Below are 23,034 nucleotides of genomic sequence, written 5' to 3'. Positions count from 1 at the left end.
TTAGTGAACTGGAAAATAGCTCAGAAGAAACCATCCAAAATGAAGCACAGAGAGCAAAATGCAGATAAGCAGATAGGAGAGAGAATATCAGGAAGCCACATACATGTATAAATGGAGCCCTGTGAAGATTGGAGGAAGAGAATGAGTCAGAAGCAATATTTAAACAGACAATGACTGATAATATTCCAGAAACAAAAGATCTCAAACCAAAGACTCTGGAAAGATAGCACATTCCAAGCAGAATATGAAAATAAATTCAGACCTAGATCTATCGCAGTGAACCTCCACTATAAACATTCTAAGACAAGGACAATGTTGTTAAAACGGTGAGAAAATAGATAATCATCAATGAAGCAGTTGTTTTAAAATTTAATAAAATGCTTATGGCATAAGTCTTTTTTCTGATTTGATACTACAACCTTACTTTGGAGTCTTATTTGTGATATAGGAGGTTTTCTTCCAAAAGTGGGATGCAGGATTTGAAAGGCTGTTAAGCAAAAGGGGTAGATTCAGTTTAACCTATATAGGTCCAAAGAAGTGGACTAAAACCCAGTGTGTAGAAGGTCCAAAGAAGCACATTTCTACCTCATATAAAAAAGAAACATCTAATGATTTGAGTTGTTAGTCAAATTACCTTGATAAATAAGTGAGTTATCTGTCATCAAAGAATTTGATTAAAAGGCTAATGCATTCATTCCTTTGTCAAATATTTATTAAATACCTATTATGTACCAGGCATAGCTATAACTGCTGGGGATGTATCTGTGAGCAAGTAAACACAAACAAAAGTTCAAAGCTCCTTCTAAGTAGGGATTATATTGTTGTACAAGGAGACAGACAGTGCCCATGGTAAGTAATTCATGTTAGAAGATGGTAAGTGCTAAGGAGAAAAGTAGAGCGAAGTGAAAGTGGCCAGATTTTCTGGGGGTGGGTATGCAGTTTAAAATGTGGAGGTCACAGTCACTGTTATTGAGAGGAATTGTTTTAACAATGACCTTCAGAAAGGAAAGGAGTGAGCTTTGAAGAACCAAGCAGTTAAAAGGGGTAGGTTGGTAGGTGTCACTTCCAACTCCACAATTCAGGCACACCATGTATTTCAAATTGTTTGGAATTTTAGTGAATGAAATTCTATTAATTATTATGAAGTAGAACAAAAGCTTTTCATCTTCACTATAATACTAGAAGCTTTACATTTGAAAATGTTTCTTTTAAAATTCTAAATTCCTTAAAAATTTCTATTGCTGTCTCAGAATTTGGAGATTAGAGCAGATAATTAATCTAAGCTTGTTAGTGAACTGGGTTGTCATCAGGGGGAAAAGATGTGAAGAATCTTCACAGAGCATTCAAAAGTAGAATCAGAGGTTTACTCCTCAGAATCATATTGCTTTTTGAAAAAAGAAAAGCCAACAAACATTCAGCTGCTTTGATTCCAAAAAAAAAAAATAATGTTTGCCTCTGATGTTGAATTCTGTGGTACCAGCCATTTGAAGTACAGAGGACTTTGACATGTGCAGAATGAACTGCCAAGAATATCTTCCCTGTTAACTTGTAGTCTTGTGTTGCAGGCACACGAAAAGTCCCTTTGGACCATTGAACCCCAAGGAGGCACGGTTCCCGCAGAAGCAGATTTTCCACTGACGTTGACTGCCAACCTGAATGACATCGTGACATTCAAAGATACAGTCATTTTGGAAATTGAAAACAGCAGCACGTATCGGATTCCTGTCCAGGCTTCAGGAATTGGCTCTACCATTGTTTCAGATAAGCCCTTTGCGCCAGAACTCAACTTGGGAGCACATTTTAGGTAAGGAAATATCATGAACCAGTTTTTATAGATCTACATTTGTTGCATCAGCTGAACATCACCCCTACTTTGGAAAATTGGTAACTAGAACTGACCTCCTCGGTCCCTCTTCTGTCCCATCCTCACTTTCCCCCATCCTGTAGGATACCTTGGCCACAAGAAGGCATTTCCTAGTCATAAGTTGGTTCTATTCTCCAAGCTGTGTCCCTCTACCCTAGAGAAAGGGATTGTTTGTAGGAAGTGCACTCTTCTCTCAAACTCACAAGGGACTACTCTGTGATGAATTTGGACTTTCAAACATGATTTCTCCTCTTTGATTCCAATATACTACTAATCCTTCTGCATACAGATTCATCTTAGTGGTAAACTAAATAAAGCATATCTGGAAAGGAAAAAAGTTATTACGACTATATCTTATCAGGTTTGCAAAGCCATAGCTTTTTTGGTATTATTTCTCCCACGTGCCTCCCCACTATAGTGCCAACGATTGAGATGGCTACAATTGACTTCACCCAGGGAAAGCTAGAGGGTCTAAATATCTAAGTAAAAGATGGTAAAGTGTAGACACCTTTAAGCAGAACAATCTAGTATGGATACAAGAAGAATGAGGCTTGAATCCTGAGGGAGAGGGTATGTGTGGGGATTTTATTTCTGGCTCCTCAAGGGAGGTGTGTGCATTTATCAGTACTTGACTCCTGGGCTGGTACCTGTCTGTTACATTACTGTGAACACATTACTGGGAACAGTTGTATTTTTTGAGTAAAGTAGATTTGAAAATCTCTCTCTCTCTCTCTCTCTCTCTCTCTCTCTCTCTCTCTCGCTCGCTCTCTCGCTCTCTCTCGCTCGCTCTCTCGCTCTCTCGCTCTCGCTCTCTCTCTTTCTTTGCTTATTGGCCATAAGCTAGGGCATTTTGTCCTTGTATTCCCATACTTCTGTTTTTAAATCCCTTCAAGTACACTCAAATCTAATTACAAAAAACAGTATACTGCAAACTAGATCTAATTACATGTTCTTTTTAATCTACAAATAGTGTCAAATAGCCCCCCAAAGGATATTCCAATACTTGACTGGAATCAGAGGGTTAGTTAACCATTTGCTATGAATATACAAGCACATTGTGGTGGTTAGCTGCTGATTTCCCCTCTGCCTAAACCCTATTGTATTTTTTTTGACATAAACTTATCATACCAGCAATAGCCAAAAGAATCCTCAAAAGTAAAAAGGGTAAACTGCAGCCCACGACCTTCTTCTATAAATAAAGTTTTATTGGCACACAGCCAAATGTTCCTAGCTTGCACACTGTAGGAGCTGAGTAATTGTGATCAAGACCATGTGGCTTCAGAGGTCTAAAATATTATGATGATTATTCAGCCCTTTTACCAAAAATTTTGGCCAACCCATGGTCTAAAGAAATACCCATAGGCTATCCCTTCTAATTGCATTTTTGGGGGCAGCTCCCTTAAATTTTCAGATCTTCTATTTCTTTATACAACAAGAGCTAATATAATACCCGTGTTTCTGTGATTATTGAAAGATATACTGTGAATAACTAACAGAAGCCCTACCTAGTTTATAAACAGTGTATATTACTTATTATACCATTACCCACAAAGTTAGACTTCCAGGTAAACATATTCCATTGAGCATATCCCGTGGACACATACTGAGAGAGACGTGGTTTTACCTGACAACTGATAATATTTCTTCCGATTATTTATTTGATGCTTCAACTTACTTATTAGATGTCATTTCCTAAGGAGGAGGGGACAGGATGAAATCTCCAAGCCTAATAAAATTTAAAGAATAAAAACAGTCTTATGATGAGTTTTCTTCCCTGAAAAAAGTAAAGAAGTCTATGCATCAATTTTTTTAAATCTCAAATAAAACACATTTGAATCAGCTCCAAGATCTTAGAAATCTCAGTTTCTGTATAGAGCCAGACCATCAGGAGGTCCTTTAAAAAAAGTTGTTGAGGAATAGATAATGAAAGAGAGAGAGAAAGAGAGGGAAGGAAGGAAGGAAGGAAGAAAGGAAGGAAGGAAGGAAGGAAGGAAAGAAGGGAGGGAGGGAGGGAGGGAGGGAAGGAGAGAAGAGAAAAGAAAGAAGGAAAAGAAAGCATGTTGAAAGTATGTTAGTCTGAGGAGAGTGCCCTGTCTAGAGAGGGTACTGGCCCACTTTTGTCCGGTCCCCCCCGACCTCTGCTAAGGTCTAAAGAATATGCGTTGCTTCTCTTCAAAGTGCTCTGGACATAAGCCCATCAGCATGAGACACTTCACTCATTCAGTGGAAATTTACTCAACATATTTTGAAATATGCTTCTCCTTCAGTCAGTATTTCATTTTCCTTCACTCCTCAGAACCGTTTCTCATTAATTAGAGTGCTTTCCACAAGAACTGCTTCCACATGCCCTGTGAGTGCTCAGCTCGCTGCGGAAGACCGGGGATGGGTGGGGCCACTTTCCCACAGACCCACACCTAATGGTTGCAACTCTGGGATCAGACTAAGGTTCCCATTCCGAGGTCTGGGGGCCCTTTAGTAGATACCACCTTGTTCCATCACTGCAATAGCTGCTAGTAGTGTCCTACATTTAATTTAAAAGGAACGTCTTTTTTGGTTCTCACTCTTTAAGTACTTCTGGAGGAGTCAATCCCAAGGGTTTAGAGCTGAGCAGAACATCCCTAAACTGTGCCTCCTCAACACCTGCCTCTTTTTCAGCCTGGACACCCACTATTACCGCTTCAAGTTGACCAATAAGGGACGTCGGATCCAACAGTTGTTTTGGATGAATGATGATTTCTGTCCCCAGGAGAAGCTGTACAAGAAGGGACAGATTAAGAAGAGACGGACTGGTGGTCGTCGCCAGCCCAAGGACTCCCAGGAGCTAAGGGATCTAGGAAGCCCAGCGTTTCAGCTCCACCCTGTCCGGATGGAACTCTACCCAGGCCAGACAATAGATGTGATCATTGAAGGCTACTCTGCTACTCCCAGGGTAAGAGGACAGAACATTCAGAAGCTGTTTTTCTCCTAAATAAACCTTGACTATACTGTATCTATTTCTTAGGAGAATCCCTTGACATTTATCTGAAAAAGGTTGTGGTTCCTCAAGGATCATGTCCAGCACTAAGTTGCTTACCAAGGCAGTGTCTGTTGCTTTCAAGGTTCAGCTCTGCTCTGTGTTCTGCTTGTTTCTATAGCTACCATGAACCCAACCTCAAAGGACCAGTGAAAGCAGGTTCTCATTCCCAGGGTAAATAGTGAATAGCCAGAAAAATCTCTGATAGAGGAATATCTAGTTTTCATCCAAAGCAGTTTTTTCCTATTAACATAGCAGTATGAATTTAACATTTATTCAAAAAAAGTTTCACAGATACTCTGGGCTGCCCCCTCTATCCAGGTATGACAACCTCCCTGGTTTTCTCCCTTCCTGTCTGACTATCACATTTAAAACTATAGTATTTTATATATCAATGAAACAACCATGTTTATTTTGCAGCAGTTCATAATATTTTGTTCTTATTTACATTATCACCACACATTCAAGCAGTTCCAAACCTTCTGTCTTTTTATTATATCACCTCAGCAGGTTTAGAAACCACCAAAAACTTAAAAGAAAGAATTTTGAAGTCACTTAAGAGTCTCTCCCAGGCTGGAGATGTAGCTCAGTAATAGATCACTTGCCTAGGATTTACAAGGCCCTGGGTTCATTCCCCAACTCTGGGGGAAAAAGTTTCTCCTGTCCTACAAATGCAGGTTTTATAAATGAGAAATGATGCTTATTTAAGCTCCTGCCTGTGTCACCATAGTAGGAGGTAACACTGAATTTTATCCTCATAAAATAGGAAGCAATAAGAAATTTGTCTCCCAGAGACAATATGAGAAAACTGGGTCTCTTGCTTGGTCCATTGCTAGGGTCACATGTTTCATTTTATTTCATTTACATTATTTTTTCAGAGAACATTTTCAGGTAGACTACATCCCAGGTACAAAAAAGAAAAAAAAATTATCTGTCAGCATGAAGTCTGTAATACACTCCTCCTCTCTGTCGTTTGGGGTATCAGCCAACGTTTAGAATACGTGTCATGTGACAAACACTGCGCTGGGCAGTGAGGATGCAGAAGTGAATAGAACACAGCCGCTTATCTCAGGACACTCCTGCCTGGAGCAGGAGGATGGTTACAATGTGGCTGCCAAGAGTTAAGCATGTTTTTAAAAGGGATTACATCTGAGCTACTGGAGGACTAAATTCAGTTTAAGATTTGCTGAAAGCTTCCAAATCATACCAGGTAGTTGAATTCATTAATATCCCAAACCTGAGCATTCTTTGGTACAATTTCATGATTGAAATTCAATTTGGGTCCCTTCTACTTTATAAAAATCTGTACACCTTGGGTCCAAAGAAATGTTAGTTTCTAATGCATGATGTTTAAATACATAAGTACGAAAGGCAGAATTAATCCAACCGCAGTTTCCAACTCGTTTGGTAAGAGATCTTATAACCACCATTGAACTATAAGCCCCATGAAGATTTGTTTTTGGTTTTGTTTTGTTTTCTGCTACTGGGGATTGAACTCAGGGGTGCTTAATCACCGAGTCACATCCTCAACCTTTTTTAATACTTTACTTAGAGTCTCACCGAGTTGCTTTGGGCTTCACAAAGTTGCTGCCCATGAAGAATTTTTTATCTGTTTTGGACAAATAGCTCATAAAATAGCTCCTGTTGCATAATAATAATGACAATCATAGTGATAATAATATATGTATATATGTAAATTGTGTCCTAAGGGGTAGTCAAAAATAAACAGAATTCATCACAGCCATATTTAACCAACCAGAACATAATTATGTGACAGAGAGCAATCCCTAAATACACTATTCAAGGAAATGTGCTCTTCCCCTGTGTCCTTGGGCAGATAGTTTGGAATCTGTTTGCTCTTGATGGGTCACTAAGTTTTCTGAGTTACGGTTGTTCTGAAAAGGCCCGTGTATCTCGTCTGCAGATAGTCAAAGAAAAGCTGGTGTGCCATGCCATCATTGGAGCCCAGAAGGGGAAGAGCCTGGTGATGGCCGTGACTGTCATCTGTGAATTTATAGCACCTCTCATCCAGTTTTCCACCAAGCAGCTCACATACCGACTGGAGAAGGTCAGCAGGACTGTGCTAGGGAGGGCTGGGGGCTCCGCTCGGGGCTCAACATGTTCACATTTTCATTTGGGAAGCTAAATTAATGGAATCCCATTCCAGCCACTATCCGTCCGATGTTTTTTAAGCTTCAGAAGCCAGTATGTGTTCAACTAAAAATTCTGAATCTAAACCTGCAATCCTTTGCGATGGATATCCTACTTCCCTCGTTCCTGGTGCTTAAGACTAAAGTGAAGGGTATTCCAACGCACTGAACATGCTTTTCTGTTGAATGAATGTTCATTTTACTTGGGGTAAGATGACTGTCGCAGTAGAGAAAGGGTTGGAATATAATCATCAATAATTATAATAATCAGTAAGAATAGCTACCACTTTTTGATCAGGCATTGAGTCATGTTCATTATTTGTATTTTCCCAATCGTCCCTCACAGAATCCCTACACTGTAGACTCTATTTTCATTCTCATACAGGTTAAGCTATGTGGAGCCTCTAACACGGCTGAAGAACAATCAGCTTAAATTATCTGATTCAGCCTCTTCAATTTATATGGCCATGTGTGTCCATGACTTATGGCCATTAAGGTCAGGCAATAAACGTGAGAGTCAGGGGCCAGGGGAGTTATGGGAATGGCTGCTGCCCAGGGCAGGGCTCCAGATGGTGAAGGGGTGGAGGAGATATCACAGTACACTTGACCTACTCCTAGGCAAGTTTCCACCCTAGAATAACTTACCACTAAAAACAGGCATTTATGAAATGTCGGTTCTGAGTCAGGGACTGTGCTGGTGCTGAAAATCTGTTAAACAAGACTACATCACCCAAGCTAAGAGCCTTGTCGAGGTCATAGACTGTAAATGGATTGTCAAAATGTAATTGTTTTGGTTCTAGTTATGAACATTGCTGTGCAGAAGAGCTGTGAGGCGCCGTGAGCCTACGGAGTAGGGACGTGGCCTTATTTGTCCATATGGCAGCTTCCTTGAGCAAGTGCCTCAAGTTGAGACTTGAAGTAAAACTAGAAGTTCATCTGGTGACGAGGAAGGGGGAAAGAATTATGAGCAGAAGGGACAAATCGTGAGAAGGACCTGGGAAAGGGCCTAGTGAGCATGAGGAACTGAAAGGCCACCCTGGACAGAGAAGATGCCAAAATGGTGGGAGGTCTCTGGAGGGAAGGCAGGGTCCAGGTGTGTGTGGCACCTGGGAGGCACGCTCAGGCCTTTGGGCTTCGTTCTGGTGGCCACCGGAGGGCTTCCCAGAGGAGAATGACACCGTGAGATTTATTCATTGAGATAGTCATGCTGGCGGCTGAGGGAATGTTACCAGGCCTCTCACGTGTTGGACATTTTGTTAGGAGCTAGAGAGACAGCAATGCCAATAGTCCTTCCCCGACCATGCGCCCCGCCTACTGGGAAGACCTCGCGTTACGGAAGCCACCGTTCCACCATGTGCTCTACACCGTCATACAAAAGTGCTGGGTTTGGCAGTGTCTAACGGGTCATGGGGGAATGCCCTGGGGTTCCTTCATTACCTGGAGGTTTGCAGGAGGGTGTTCAAGGCCAGTTATCCTGATAGCAGATATTTTGTTCATTAAAATAAAAGTCTACTGAGCACCACCATGGCTGAGGTGCTCTGCTAGGAGACAATAGGAGAGTTGAGAGGTACTCATTCAGTTCATATCAGCAATGCTTGCCAAGTGTATTAGACACTTACAATGTACAGGGCAGAAAGACTCAGCAAAGACCCTGGCTTGGCAGACCTGGGGGAAGGTGGGCACTGAGGAAGTCGAATCAGGCTCTCAGTGTCAGCACAGGGACACATGAAGCTAACAAGCTCCGTGAGCCACGTAGGAAGGAATACTATGAGGTTCCCACTGCGGTTATGAAGTTTCACGGCTCTGTGTTGAATTCTTCCTGTGTAAGTAATCAAGAAAGATATTTATTGGCAACAACTGCCCCGAATTTGGTGGCACCATATTTTCTCTGAATGCAGCTATTCAGAGAGAATTCAGTGAATATTATTGAATAGCTATTCTGTGTAAGACAGTGTATGTTAAATATTCAGCTTAGTTTCTTGCTGCTAGAACTTTCAATCCATAAACATAAAAAATGGGAGTAATGCTCCTTTTCTTCTCTTTATATCCTTATACCTTTTGGCGGGGGGGAGGGTAGCATATTTTGCTTAAATGTCATCGTTTGAGTTTATCGCTATATTAAAATATGCAAATATTCTGAATACTGCAGTAACTTCTTGTTGAATTAAAAAGGGAATTGAGCCACAGCCCCCTGCTGTTTGTTTTGATCCTTCTCTCCTTCCCCCAACAGCAGACGTTTGAAATCTCTCCTACCACCGTATTTTTCATCGTTCATTTCCTGCTCAGATTTAATCTACATCAGCGATGGGGAGGAAATGCGGCTTCATTACCCCAAGTGGGCAAGGGGACCTGTTAGGCCTTGGTATTCTGGTTTAATTGTCTAACACCCAATTATCTGTTCTGCCTCTGTGTTGTCGGCTTGAGGCAGGGCATCTGATTTAGAATATAATGATCTGAGCCCTGTCTCAGAAAAGGGCTTTTCTATAACTGCTTCCTCAGGTCTGATCTACTTTATAATGACTGTACCATTCACAAGCCACGGAGATGAGACCACATCTCAGTGAGATTGAAAAGGTCAATTGAAACTTTCAGCCCTGTTTGCTTCATGAAGTTCTAGCAGCAAATTCTGTCGGCTGATATTCGGGGAGACAAACAACCCAGAGAGAAGGGGTCATTTTAAAATAGATCGGCTTCTCTGGGCTTCAGCTCCGTCTCATCACTAACCTCTGAATGGCCTCTCGCCAAACCAACCAAGTGTGGCTTCTTCACTTCAAAGCCATCTGCAGTGACACAGCAGCCTTCAGGGAAGGTCACTGGGTAGACAGTTCTCCATGTAGCCTGTTACTCAGTAGGCCCAAATGTGCTGCTTCGTCCCCCTCTAGATGGCAGTATGCAACCTGCAAATGCTGAGTCCACGTGGTGTCCATGGTACAGTAGTAGAGGGAGGAATCAACAGCTGGCCTCGCATGGCAAATGCTAGGCCAGACCCCTGAAGTAACCCGGGGTATACACAGGAGGTAGTGGGGTTCCACTGAGGAAGGAGACTCAAGGCAGAAGATGCCAGCCACCCAAGCTCAGCCAAGGCTAGAGGACCCAGGAACCACTATAGAAGGAAGACTTTCCTGGACAAACACTGGAAGATGGAGTCAGATCTCAGTAAGAAAATGGGACTTAACTAAAATTAGAACAAGGTGAAAAGGCAAGTCAAGTCACAGAGGCCTGGAAAAGCAGGATACAGTTACAGGAAGAGGCAGGAATGGTTGGAGGCAAGTACTCTTCGGAGGCCAGATACTAAGGTTTCTGGTCTCCTCCAGCTGATACTGAAGGGCCCCCTTTCCAGAGCACAGGAGGAATAATGTGGCAACGTCTGAATGAGAACAATCCAGTCTGAGTAGAAACATCTAGCTTAAGATCCATTTCAGATGCTTTCTCTGGCTAAAAATAAAATAAATTTTATAGACGAACAAAGTGAGGAGATGCTTCTAAATCAACTATCCTGCTGCTATCAGGAAAATTTTACAGGAAATAGTTATAAGCATTTGTCAATATAGCAAGATAAGTATGTTTGCAGATTGGGTATTTTAAGCTTTGAAAAAGAATTACATAAGGGCAAAATGGTTAGCTGCTGCAGCGATATCTGGATCCTTTCACAAGATATCACTAGGGTGTTAGACTTTATTTTGTGACACTGTGGAAAGTTCTGTGTAATAGTTCCATCTAAAGCAGGGCTTCTCCAGGTATTTTCAAGTGGGCAACAGAAGTCAGAAATCTCATCCCTGTTTTCTGGGTTATGCAGGTTCTCTCTTCCAGGGGTCCACTGTGTATCATTCCACATGATTTATCTAAACTTCTACCAGGGAAGACATAAATATATAAGGGGGGAACACTAAGCTTTTTACCAATGAATGTTGCCAGAGGCTTATCATACTTACCACAACTTGATTTGCTTCTTTTTTTTTTTTCCTTTTCCACAGAAACCAAACACTGCCCTGGAACCTGATTACCAGCCCTTGGCCATAAAGAACATTTCCACCCTGCCTGTGACCATGCTGCTTTCAACAACTGGACCCTTCTTTATATGTGAGACTGATAAATCCCTGTTGCCTGCAACTTCTGAGGTAACTTGATAGGGGTTGTGTATGTGAAAAGGAAGAGAATAATAATGATACACTGCCTAACTTGTTCAGAAAAAAAAATACATAAAGGATCTGGGAAATGAACAGAGAAAGGTACAGAGAATAAAATAAATAAACTCCAACATCAGTCAGTAGGAGAGCCATCATTAATGGTGCAAGAACTTCAGCTCACTGTGATAATCCTTCCCCCGCCATAATGAAACCATTCAACAGAAAGCAGTGACTTCCTGCTAGTGATAATAAAGAGCTTTTAGTTCTCCTTCAAATCCAACCAAAACCCCATACTCGAGAAAATGAAGAAGTAGCCACGCCCAGTCCTCAGTCCAGCAAGCCTATGTCCACACACTGAGAAATCAGAACCAGGCTGAGGGAGGAGGCGGTGAGCTCACTGCTGCCTCCTCTGGGACAAGAGGCCGCATTCTCTAAACAGTCCTGCAAGACAGTCCCCAGAGTCCTTTGCGGGACAGGCAGACGCCAGTGAGAATGGTTTGCCATGGCCAAGTGACACTGCAGAGCTGTGGGAAAGGAGGACCCAAGGGGAATCAGTCCTCACACACCATTTTGCTCCGCCCTGCCCTCAGGGGAGTCAGCTGGTGGAGAAGTGGTGTGAAGGAGCAAGGCCCGAGCAGGCGCACTCGAGAGAGCTCAGAAGAGGGCGCCTGAGACTTCAGGAGACTTTTCGGCAGCCCCATGAGAGATGGATCTTTGGGAAGAGTGGGGACAGAACACTTAGCGAGAGGGCGCCCCAGACAGTCCTCCTGCATGGCTGTGGATTGCATGGCACTGTGCCCTCCTCTGCTCCTCCCCAGGGATTCTTGACGCCGTCCAGCAGTCAATTTGACGCGGGGGACAAAAAAGTAGCGAGGCTCTTGAATTCGGAACGGTTTATTGATGAATCAGGAAACCCTGGAACCTCCAACCTGGAACCTCCAACCTCGAACCTCTCAAAAACCCCCTCAAACCTCCAGAGCCAGCTTATATTCCCTCCAGGAGGCGAAGGGTAGGGCTGACGCCAATCATGCAAAGATTAGGTGAGAGCTAGCTGCTCAATCATGGTAAAGGTCAAAACGAGCAGGCACAAGAAGGAGCACCTGTGCACACGTTGTGTGCGTGGACTTAATTGGATACAGCCAATGACAAATAACCTGGGTGTGCTTATGCCAATCAACCTCCTCACCATCATGTGATCAAAGCAACCTCTGGCTGGCTGCCAAGCACCATCCCAGCGCCGTCAGCACGGCATAGCCCCCAACAGATTCTGTAAAAGAGTGGGTCTTGTTCAAGTATAAGGAGAAAGCCAGCTAACACCTCTGAAAGATTCAGAGAAGAGGAAATGATCCTAAGCAAGAAGACAAGAAAACGTAACACTTGTGCGGGGATTCTGTGTGTACCAGACCCCACCCAGAAAGGGGCTTTTACCCCCAAGACAAAAATAGTGGGTTTTTCCCCAGAGATATTGATCGAATTGTTTGAGGAAACCTCATGCCTCTGATGTCATCAGCATTGGTACCCCAGAGTAAGACCCCCCCTCATTTCCCATTCTGGTATCTAGCTTGATCATGACCAAGGAAACTTTCAGTAGACTAATTTTATGACAAAATTAAGAAATGGAAGCCTCTGACTTGTTGAGATGTCAGGGTGGATCAGGAACTAGTTTCTTATATACAATTCCGCCTCATATTATTTGCACATATAACCTTAATAAAAACACACATGTAATTAAAAAATAAAGAGCTTTTATAAATCGAGATGAAAAATACCAACAATTCAGTAGAAAAATGGGCAAAGGAAATGAACATAGAGTTCACAGAAAGAAAAATAAAATGGATTTTTTTTTATTTTTGGTACCAGGGATTGAATCTAGGGGTGTTTAACTAATGAGTCATCTCCTCAGCCCTTTGTATTTTTTTTTTACTTTGAGATAAGGTCCTGTTACATTGCTTAGGGCCTCATTAAGTTCCCAAGGCTGTCTTTGAACTTGTGACCCACCTGCCTCAGCCTACCAAGTTGCTGGGATCGCAGACATGCACCACTGTGCCTGGCTCTCAAATATGCTCAACTTTGTTCATATTTGAGGAAATGCAAATTAAAATTACTATGAAATACATTCTAACCTATCAGATTGGCAAACAATAAAACTTGGATAGAGTTTAGTGTTAGGGAAAGCATGTAGAAGCAGACACTCTTGTACAATGTGGGGCAGTGTACCCTGGAAGGTAATATGGCAATAGGTATCTAGATTTTAAATGTCCATGCATTTTGACTGGTAATTCCACACCTAGGAATGGAATGCTGTGCAATAGACCCAACATACAAGATGACATATATACAGGGGTATTCACAGCAAAATTGATTATAAGGGTAAAAGATTGGAAGCCAACATCCTTCAGCAGGAGATTAGTTTATTAAGTGATGGCAGAATTATGTGATGGAATTAAATGCAACTACTAAAAAGATTGAGGCAGCTCCCTCTCTCCCCGTGAGAGAAATAAAATGCAGAACAGGGTACCTATTATATTCTCATGTGTGAAAGATAAAAAGAAACACGTAAATGTGATTTTATGTCCCCAGACTATGTCTACAACAATAGATAAGACACTTGTAAGCTTGTTAACCTCACAGGAAGGTAAGAGGTGGAGCATTGGGCACAAAGTGATTTGCTTTTCATTGTTCTTATTCAAAATATAAATGAAATGTGTTTTAAATATTTTTAAAATTAAGGCCTGGGACAAAATGACATAGAACATTCAAGAGTGAGATATATCTTAGCAGAATCACAGGACTCAAGGAATTCTATGACATTGAAGCAGGAACAACCCATCAAAGGGATATTTTATATTAACGTCAGACTTCAATAACTGAATGCAAAATGACAATGAAGCAAAGACTGCAGTTTTGAGGGGAAGTGTGACCCATGAGTTTTATAACCAGCCAAAGTATCCTCTGAGAATACTCAACAAACAGGCACTTTCCCGATACAAGGACTCATTGAAAAAGCATTCATGCTGATGAATAACCAATCTGATGACAAACCAATTTGCCAATGAAACACAAATGTCCAGAAGAATCAAATAAGGCACTGAGGGATGATTAAAAAAAGACTCTGAGGAAGACTGCTAGGAAGCCCTCAGTCCATTTAACTGAAATTACACAACTTTGGCAGCTGGGCTTTCAGGGCAGAGGGTTTTTCAACCTCCATTTTTAAAAATCACTGCAACCAAGGAAAAATTGAGAGCAAGGCAAAGCATAAGTGTGCTGATTCCATCCCATTTTACAGCCAGGAGTCAATAAAAACTATTTAATATTGAACCATCTTTGCTTGATTGTAAGGGGATAATAGTAATAACTAAGAGTGACATAGCACTTGCACTGTACCTCAGTCACCTTACATCCATAATAACTCATTTCATCCTCTTAAAAAGTGGTAGGTACTGTTGTTATGCCTGTCTTACAGATAGAGGAACTAAGACCCAATACTTTGCCAAGGCCACACAGCTAGCAACTAGCAGAACCTGGATCAAGCAATCTGACTCCAGAGTCCTTAATCTTGGAAATTAATATTCCTTGACTAGGAAAAATGTCTTAAGTCTTTTTTAATTCAAACATGTATTTTTAATAAAAGTAGTAGAGTATATGTAATGCCAGTTGTATAAAATTCTATTATTCATACATCTTGTCTGGATTAACCAAATATTACCAAATATTAACTCTGAGAAATAATACATGGTGAAATTTTGATGAATTTCTAATTTAATTTTGTATTTTTATATATAAAATATAAATTTAATAGATGTTTCTGTAAAACAACAAAATCATTCCACTGAGGGAAAAATTTTATTTTCAATCTTCAAAGATATTTAAACACTGAACTTTACAATACCAAATGTGTAGATGTCATGGTTTACAAGGGTAGGTTCTAAAGTGTGCCCAGCCTTGTGTGTCCATGGTAAGATCAAAAGATAGGTGGCCAGTGTGATTTTCAGATGGAATTGGGCCTCTCTCTCTCTCCCCGCTTCTCTTTCTCTCCCTCTCTCTCATTGTTGGATCAGGTGTTTGACTTTATTGGTGGAAACCATCTAACCCTGTCACTAATGTACACAGTTAAATACCTGAACTGTTTGAACCCAGTGGAGAGGTGAGGGGTACTGGACACATTCATTCTTCTCCATGCCTCAGGCCCTTCCTGCCATATCATGAGGTGGCTCTAGAGGCAATTAAATGTGGAAATTGAGCAATGTCTAAAAAACCCAACTCAGGGCCAGCCTTTCTGTGGGAAGGTGTTACTGCAGACAGGAACATTAAGGAACACTTGGAAATTTGAATCAAAAAGAGAAAAGAACAAATAAAACCTACCAAACAAACTCTACTTCTCCAGAGTGTGACTTTGTGTTGAATAGAAAACATCGAACGGTGGATAACACTGTGCTTAAGAGTCAGGATTGCAGACATTGGAAAGGAATTAAATTAGCTAATCTGTCAGTTTCTGGGTCACTCTGTACAGACCCTCCAACCCAGTGATTTCAAAAGGCTTTTTAAAATTTCTTAAGCAAAGAACTTTCCCACTTGTCTAGCAAGAACATTTCACAATCTAATTTATTTTCTGTTAAGAATATTTAACAATCATTATTCTTTGTAGACTTGGCCTTTTACAATCCCTCAATCCTTCCGATCCCACAACTCTTATCAAAATCTTTTCCTCCAAATAATCCCTCTCCAAATTTTCTCTGCTGTCATTTTTAACGAATGTACGTGTGGGTCCAAAACTCTGTATACTAGCTGTCTTAGTCTGCTTTCAGTTGGTATAACAGAATTAAGTGAAAGTGGGTGATTTATAAAGGATAGGGGTTTGTTGCATTTATTTGAGTACACTGCTCGGAATCTGGGAGTCTGAAAGCAAGACATTAGTGAAGGCCCTGTGTTACTTCAAATCTTGGTGGTAAGCAGAAGGGCATGCGGGCATGTATAGAAGAGAGGACCCAAGAGGCAACCTCAGTTTATCACAGTGCACTCTCCCAGTATTGATCCCGTCCCAGGAGAGCAGGACTCACTCCTGCAAGAAAGGTATTAATCTATTACTGAGTGCTTCACCCCCGTGAACTGAACTCCCCACTAGGTCCCGCCTCCTGGCGTTGCCCCAATGGCAATCAAACCTCAACCTGAGTTTTGGAGAAAACCATAGAACTGGCTGTTTAATTACATGTAATACATGTGTGTTAGATACACTAATATGTATGTTTGTATACAAATATATAAATGACCTCAGTTGTCCTATTTCATGTATTGTATTGGAAATTCATAGTACAAAAGTTGATCATTCCCCATTATCTTGATTGTAGCCTATTAAACTGAACACGGATGAAGAAAAAAACCTGCTGATCAGATTCGACCCTTTCTTCAGAAACGATTTCAACAACTGGGTTGCAGAAGAAGTGCTGGCAATTAGGTACCTGGAACACCCTCAGGTCGATAGCCTGAACCTGCGTGGGGAAGTACATTACCCCAACCTCAGCTTCGAGACCATGGAGGTAGATTTTGGCTGTATCCTGAATGACACCGAAGTCATGCGCTATATTACAGTCACGAACAGCAGCCCCTTGATTGTGAAGTTCCGCTGGTTCTTCCTTGTGGACGATGAGGAAAATAAGATAAGGTACAGAAATCCTGGACCTCTGCTGTTTGTTCATTTCCTCTTTCAGGCATTGTACTGGGTTTCCTGTGTTCTTCTTTCCTGTGTTCATACTGGCCTTTCATGAATACTTTTAGCTCTAACAACTGATTACTGACAGAAGTGACCAAGATCTGAAGTCATGGTCCATCCTAGATTTCCAAACAGGAAAAGCATGTATGACATCTTTGAAGGTCCCAGTCACCACCATATTAGCAAAGCAATATCCATATGCCTTTTTTCATTTTGAGTCTAGTGGTTAGATCATGAGAAATCTATCACTAAAAATAAAGTTGTAGAGTTTCTTAACTTATTATTTGGTTGGGATAAGAACACAACACGAGATCTACCTCAACACATTTTAAGTGTAACTATACAGTTTTGTTCACTTGTAGGTGTAACGTTAAGATCTGTAGAACTTAGTTCTCTTGCTTAACTGAAATCCATTTCCCCTCCTCTCAGCCTCTGTAACCACCATTCTTCCACTCTTTCATTTATGGATTTGACTGTTTTTAAAAAACTCAAATAACAAGACTCATGCAGTATCTGTCTTTGTGGGACTGGCTTATTTCCTGAACATAACGTCCCCAAGGTTTACCCAGGTTGCCACATATTGCAGAATTTCCTTCATTTTAAGACTGAATTATTCTATCCTACTGTTCCTAAATGCCACATTTTATGTATCTATTTGTTTGGTGATGGGCATTTAGGTTGTTTCAACATCTTGGCTATTGTGAATATTGCTGTAATAAACATGGCAGTATGAGTATCTCTTTGAGATCCTAATTTCAATTCTTTTACATAAATATTCAGAAGCAATAGTGTACAAGAGCTTCAGTGTCTCCACACTTTCTTTCTTTCTTTGTTTCTTTTTTTTTTTTTTTTTTGGTGGCTAACACCACCCTAACAGGGTGACAGCTCGTTGTGTTTTTGATTTGCATTGCCCTGATGATTAGTGACACTGAGCATTTCTTAATATATACCTATTTTCCATGCATATATCTTCTTTGAAGAAATGTCCATTTCAGTCCTTAGCTGTTTTTTAATTGGGAAATTAGTTTTTTGGGTTTGGGTTTGGATTTGAGTTTGCTCTTGAGTGGTAGGAGTTTTTTTTATATATATTTTGGAGATTAACCCCTTGCCAGGTTTATAGTTTGCAAATGTTTTCTCCCACTCCATAGGTTGCCTTTTCACTCTGTAGATATTTTCTTTGCTATGAAAAATCTCTTTAGTTTGATATAGGTCTGATTATCTATCTATCTATCTATCTATTTATTTATTTATTTATATTGTTGCTTGTAGAATTGTCATAAGCATTTCAAACAAAAAACATTTCAAAACAAAATATGGGTTTAGTAGTGCCATACATTAAGTATGTGCCCCTCTGAGCTATACAGCCTGTTCTGAATAGTTCAGTGGATTTCTGTTCTGGTTCCTAGTCGTTATATGTACAGACACATACAGGGTTATAAAATAATGGGCGGTGGTAAGCCATGCTTTTCTTCTTGGTTGGCAGCCAGGACTGATGGGCTTCATATATTTCCTTACTGGATTTTTTTGACAGCTCACTGTTTTGCATGTGGATGTTGCTTGGCCATTCCTGAGGAGACCTTGTACTATTTCCTTGGTGGCTTGTCAGTGTTTCCTGTACATAATCCTCATCTCATATATGACAGCCACCCTTTTCTTTCCTGTGCTTGTTACCACGGTAACGCCGGCTTCCTCTGGATGTCTTCCGTAGACATCTAATGATAACCCACTGTAACATTGAAGCTGGCAGCCAGTCCTGGGCCTGAGCATCAGAGCCTGCTCATTAAATGCCATGGACTGTTTAGGTTTGGAATGAAATTCTGTAGATGGCGAACATTTAAAATAATTAAGGAAAAATCAGTCAACCTGACCTAATGCACTTCAAATACCAGATTTCAAGAAATTATTCTGATGTAACACTGCTAAATGAATTTATTCCATCTGGGAGCAAGAAGATCCTTTTTTTTATTTTCATTTTTGAGAGACCATTTCCATAATTAAAATGATATTTTGAAAATTTACTTGGCCAATACTGAAAATGATATACTTATTTTTCGTTGATTTAAGAAACCATTTTTCCTTTCTGCAGTATCTTCCTATCTCTTGATATCTCTGCTTATAATTCATTTGTTCATTCATTCAATCAGAGCTTCACTTAGAAAATATTTGATAAATAGCTCTTATGGACTGAATATTGTGTGAGGCATCAGGGACATAAAAGTGAACAAGACATGACCCCTGTCCCGAGGCTAGTGAGGGAAGCAATGTAGAGACCGTGGTGGACCATTGCAATGTCAGGCTCTGAGGAAGGGGGTGCCCCTGCCCAGCAGAGTCAGTAGAGTCTGCACTTAAGAGTCATGGTTACATATTCCAGAGAGGCAGAAAAGTATTCTAAGGAACAGAACAGCAGGTCCATGTTATTTAGAATTCATGGATTCATTTCGTTGCAAATCACTGAAAACCTGACCCTAAACGAAAATTAAAAGGAAAGGCATCGATTCCCAAACTCAAAAGCCCAGCTTCATCCTGGCTTCTGGCCTGGCCTGAAGCAATTCTAACAATACCATCATCAGAGCCAGGTTCTCTGTCTCTAGACTCTACTTGCTTTGGTGTGTTGAGCTCATTCTCAGACTAGCTTTTCTCTCATAGTCACCAAACGGCTGCCAGCATTATTGGGACCATGTCTTTCCAAACCCTGAACCTCTAGAAAGAGCATAAGCAATTTGTCCCAGAACTTCTAGGAGATTCACTCTGAGTAGACAAATCACATTTCCTGTCCCCACCCCTAATTGGAAAGGGGATGCACTAATCCTCGTTGGCCTGGCCACATGCTCCACACCAGGGGCTACAGATGGTGGTCTCTGGAGGACTGAGGCTGGAGCAGGTGTGAGGGGAAAGATCTCCAGCCAACACTGACAGGTGAGAAACGGGATGCTAGAGAGCAAATTCCAGGTACCTACCTAACCACAGTGCTACCAGAGAGCACATTCACATGGTGGGAACTCAGACTCACTCAACTGGAGGACATTATGGGAGAGGAGTGTGGCGAGGAGGTGCTTTGGCAGTACTGTGTGAGGGGCCTGGAATTTCATGAGGAATTTAGACTCTGTTGGAGGCAGGGGCGAGACTTGTAATCAAGAGAATAAGAGTCAAGGTTTTCAACAAAACAACTCTCAGCAGCCTTCAGCACAGTTGACCACAGATTCCTTTCTCAACCTGTAGAATGCCGTCTTCTCCTGCTTTTCCTTTTATCCATTTGACTTCTTCTCAGCTCTCTGCCAGTAACAACTGCACCAAAGTCATAGGACTAGGCCTCTTCTCTTCCAGGTGATTGACTGGCCCCTGTGGCTTTAGTCAATCTCTTCCTGAGGCTTCCAAATGTGTATCTACCCTCCACCCTACACTAGACTTCCAAGTGCATTGCATTCCTGAATTCTTCTCTTGGATGCCTCCCAGGTGATTCATGTCCAACATGTTCCACATAAACATCAAGTGACAAGCATGTGGCTGCCCTGATTTAAGTCTTTAACAAGTACCCAGGCTTCTTAGAATCAGGTACAAAACAGGATGCCATTCTACCAGGTTTTGCAGATGCTGGTGCCTGAGTTCTTCTCCAGTTCCTTCCTACTTGGCTCTCTCCTCAACACACACCACATTCATCTTCTTTCTCTTTATCTAACCTGCCAGCCTCGGTCCCATCCAGTGTTGTTTCTGTCCAGCTGCACCCTCTGGAAGAGCTGGAAGTTCTTCCCCACTCCCTCCAAGACACCTCCTGCCCCCTCCTCGAGTCTCAGCTTCCACATCCTTCCTCCGGGGAGGCCTTCTCTGAGACCTTGCCCAGGCCGGATGCCCTGCTGTGGGCACTGGCCGCTCCGCCTCCTTGGAGGTGTGCATCACACCTGTACTTACTGTTCACTGTCCATCTTCCCAGTGGGCTCTCAACTCCTGTAAGGCCCGGAGCACATCTGTCCTGTCACCTCTAGAGTCCCAGAGCCCCAGAACCTACTGCCATCCTTAGAACAGACTAGGTCTTCCCAGAGTATTTCTTAGTTCATCATCTGCTCCTTTCTGGGAATTTGTAGAAAAAGGTGTGGCTTCATAACCAGTTTAAGATTCTTTTCTGTCAACTTTCTAGTATCTGCCAAATGGAAAGGTTCAGGGCATAAATGGCATCTAGGATAGACAAAAAAAAAAAAAAAAAGAAAGAAAGAAAAGAAAAAAGAAAAAGAAAAAAGCCACGTGCCCTCCAGGCTCTTTCTGTGTGTATCAGAAAAACATAAAAACACTGGCTAAAGGTCACTTTTATCAGTTACATCAACACTAACCTTTCTTTTCCAGTTAGAATTCTTCTAAACCTTACAGTCCATAAAAGAACCAAAAGCATAAGAGAGGGGTTTATTTTCCTTGTATTGGTCGGGTAAAAGGGTGCCAGGACATTCTGAGTACTCCTGTCACAACACATATGCCTGCCAGCCTGCATGTGTCACATCCAAGTTGGCCCTCATATCCCACATAAGAACAGCGGAAGAGTTAAATGGACAAGCCTGCTAAGGAAGTCCTCAGAAAGGGGAGAAAAGCCCTAAAGACATACTGATCCACGTTGGGTTCATGTCCAAGGCAGGATTCTAGACAGGCTGTGGTCAGACGGCAGTCCGTCCCCCTCACATACACCATGTGACAAGGATGTTGGTGTGAACAGCAAGGGCTGGCCATGCCTGTTGGCAGAGCTGTCACACAGGACTCAGCCTCCACGGGGTCTGTCTCTTCAGTGTAGCCAGGAAGCTTGACAAGAACATGATGCTTCACGGCACCTCAGTAAGAGAGGAGCACAAGGAAATGCCTGGACTTGAACCAGCCTTTACCTTTAAGAGGCCAGACTGGAGATCCAGCCCTCAGGGAGCCTCAGCACCAAGACGCTGCTGCAGCCCAGAATGCAGGGCCCAAGAAATCTCCAAGGACTGCTTCAGCTCCTCATTTCCAAATCAGATTATAAATAAATTAAATGCAAAGGCCTAGGGGAGCCAAGCCCTGCAACAAAAGAACATGCTCTCACATTGATTTTTCTGTGATGAGCACCAGTTGCCTGTGTTGATTGGAAGAAGAGATGGAAGGGCCTCCAGGAGGGTGGAGGGAGCCTCATTTTCTGGTGCTTCAGTCTGCGACTTCATCTTCCCTCAGCCTGTTGCTCCGCAAGTGGAACTTGTCTAAGAGGTGATGTGTTCGTGGTAGTTGAGATCCTGGATGGTGGACTCAGACGTGGAAGGTTGGAATCCACGCTCTGTCCTCCTGTCCACGTGACCCTGTGCCCTGGTTTACTCACCTGTAAACTGTGGACAGTGTGGAAGCCTAAGAGTTGTCAGGGTTAGATGAGGTATGTCTGTAAAGTGCAGCTGTCCCCAAGATTTGCTGAGCACTCCCAAATTGATGGCTCTTTCTAGGTCCTCCAGGGGTCCTGTGCTCTTCTTCATTCCCTCATTGCAAGAATCCTAAAGTATTGGAACTACAGAGTGTTTGGACAACAAGATGAGCAACCCAGACTCCCCTTCCTTCTGACAAAATACAGAAAATCCCTTTCTTATACCAGGCTTCATTCATCAAGGTCAGAGGCTGGCCGTGGCCCTTGTGTGGCTCAGGAAGATTGGGTCCAGGCTGCCGCCAGTCTTCCTCTCAACTCCTCCCTAAAGCCAGATGAGCCCAGACCCATTGTGGGGGTAGTTCCTTGCTTTGCCCATCAACCTAAAAAGAAAACAAATGTTTAGGGGACATGTGGTTCTTTATTTTTCTTTCAAAAGAAACATAGCTTTACTGAATCCCACAGGAGTAGGCACTGGGTGTCCCTAAACCACAGCTGTCCCCAGACACTACAGTGTGCTGCCTAAGGGTGGGGCCACCGAGTCGGTCTCACTTCCCGCCTCTCCTCAGTGTGTTTTGTTTCAGTTTGGGGGGCTTGTCATTTTGTTTTGTTTTGTTTTTTTAGCAGTGCTAGGAATCAAACCAGGGCCTCATGCATGCTAAGCACACACTCCACCACTCATCACACCCAAACCCACCTGCCCTGTATGACCTTAACAGGTGACTGAGCCTCCTTGAGCCTTGGGAATGGCTTCAGGATTCAGTTTTGAGATATTTCCTCCTGAAATCAGTTTGAGCATGTGGGGAGGCCTCACAGGATCCAA

At 42.2% G+C, this 23,034-nt stretch overlaps 1 protein-coding gene across 2 annotated transcripts in view; it reads left to right on the top strand.

Annotated features, from left to right (window-relative positions):
* The window catches only part of Hydin (HYDIN axonemal central pair apparatus protein), a 361,889-nt gene that overhangs the window by 154,966 nt on the left and 183,889 nt on the right, over positions 1 to 23,034 (top strand). For both annotated transcript variants that reach the window (XM_047529238.1, XM_047529237.1), the window contains exons 18-22: positions 1,566 to 1,804; positions 4,520 to 4,793; positions 6,802 to 6,945; positions 11,002 to 11,145; positions 16,500 to 16,813. In XM_047529238.1, the coding sequence (XP_047385194.1) occupies positions 1,566 to 1,804; positions 4,520 to 4,793; positions 6,802 to 6,945; positions 11,002 to 11,145; positions 16,500 to 16,813 (1,115 nt within the window). The remainder of the gene's footprint in view (positions 1 to 1,565; positions 1,805 to 4,519; positions 4,794 to 6,801; positions 6,946 to 11,001; positions 11,146 to 16,499; positions 16,814 to 23,034) is intronic.

The sequence above is a fragment of the Sciurus carolinensis genome, chromosome 16 (assembly GCF_902686445.1).
Source record: "Sciurus carolinensis chromosome 16, mSciCar1.2, whole genome shotgun sequence".
Classification (NCBI taxonomy): Eukaryota; Metazoa; Chordata; class Mammalia; order Rodentia; family Sciuridae; genus Sciurus; species Sciurus carolinensis.
The sequence above is the reverse complement of the archived record's forward strand: the minus strand, read 5'-3'. Positions and strand labels throughout refer to the sequence as shown.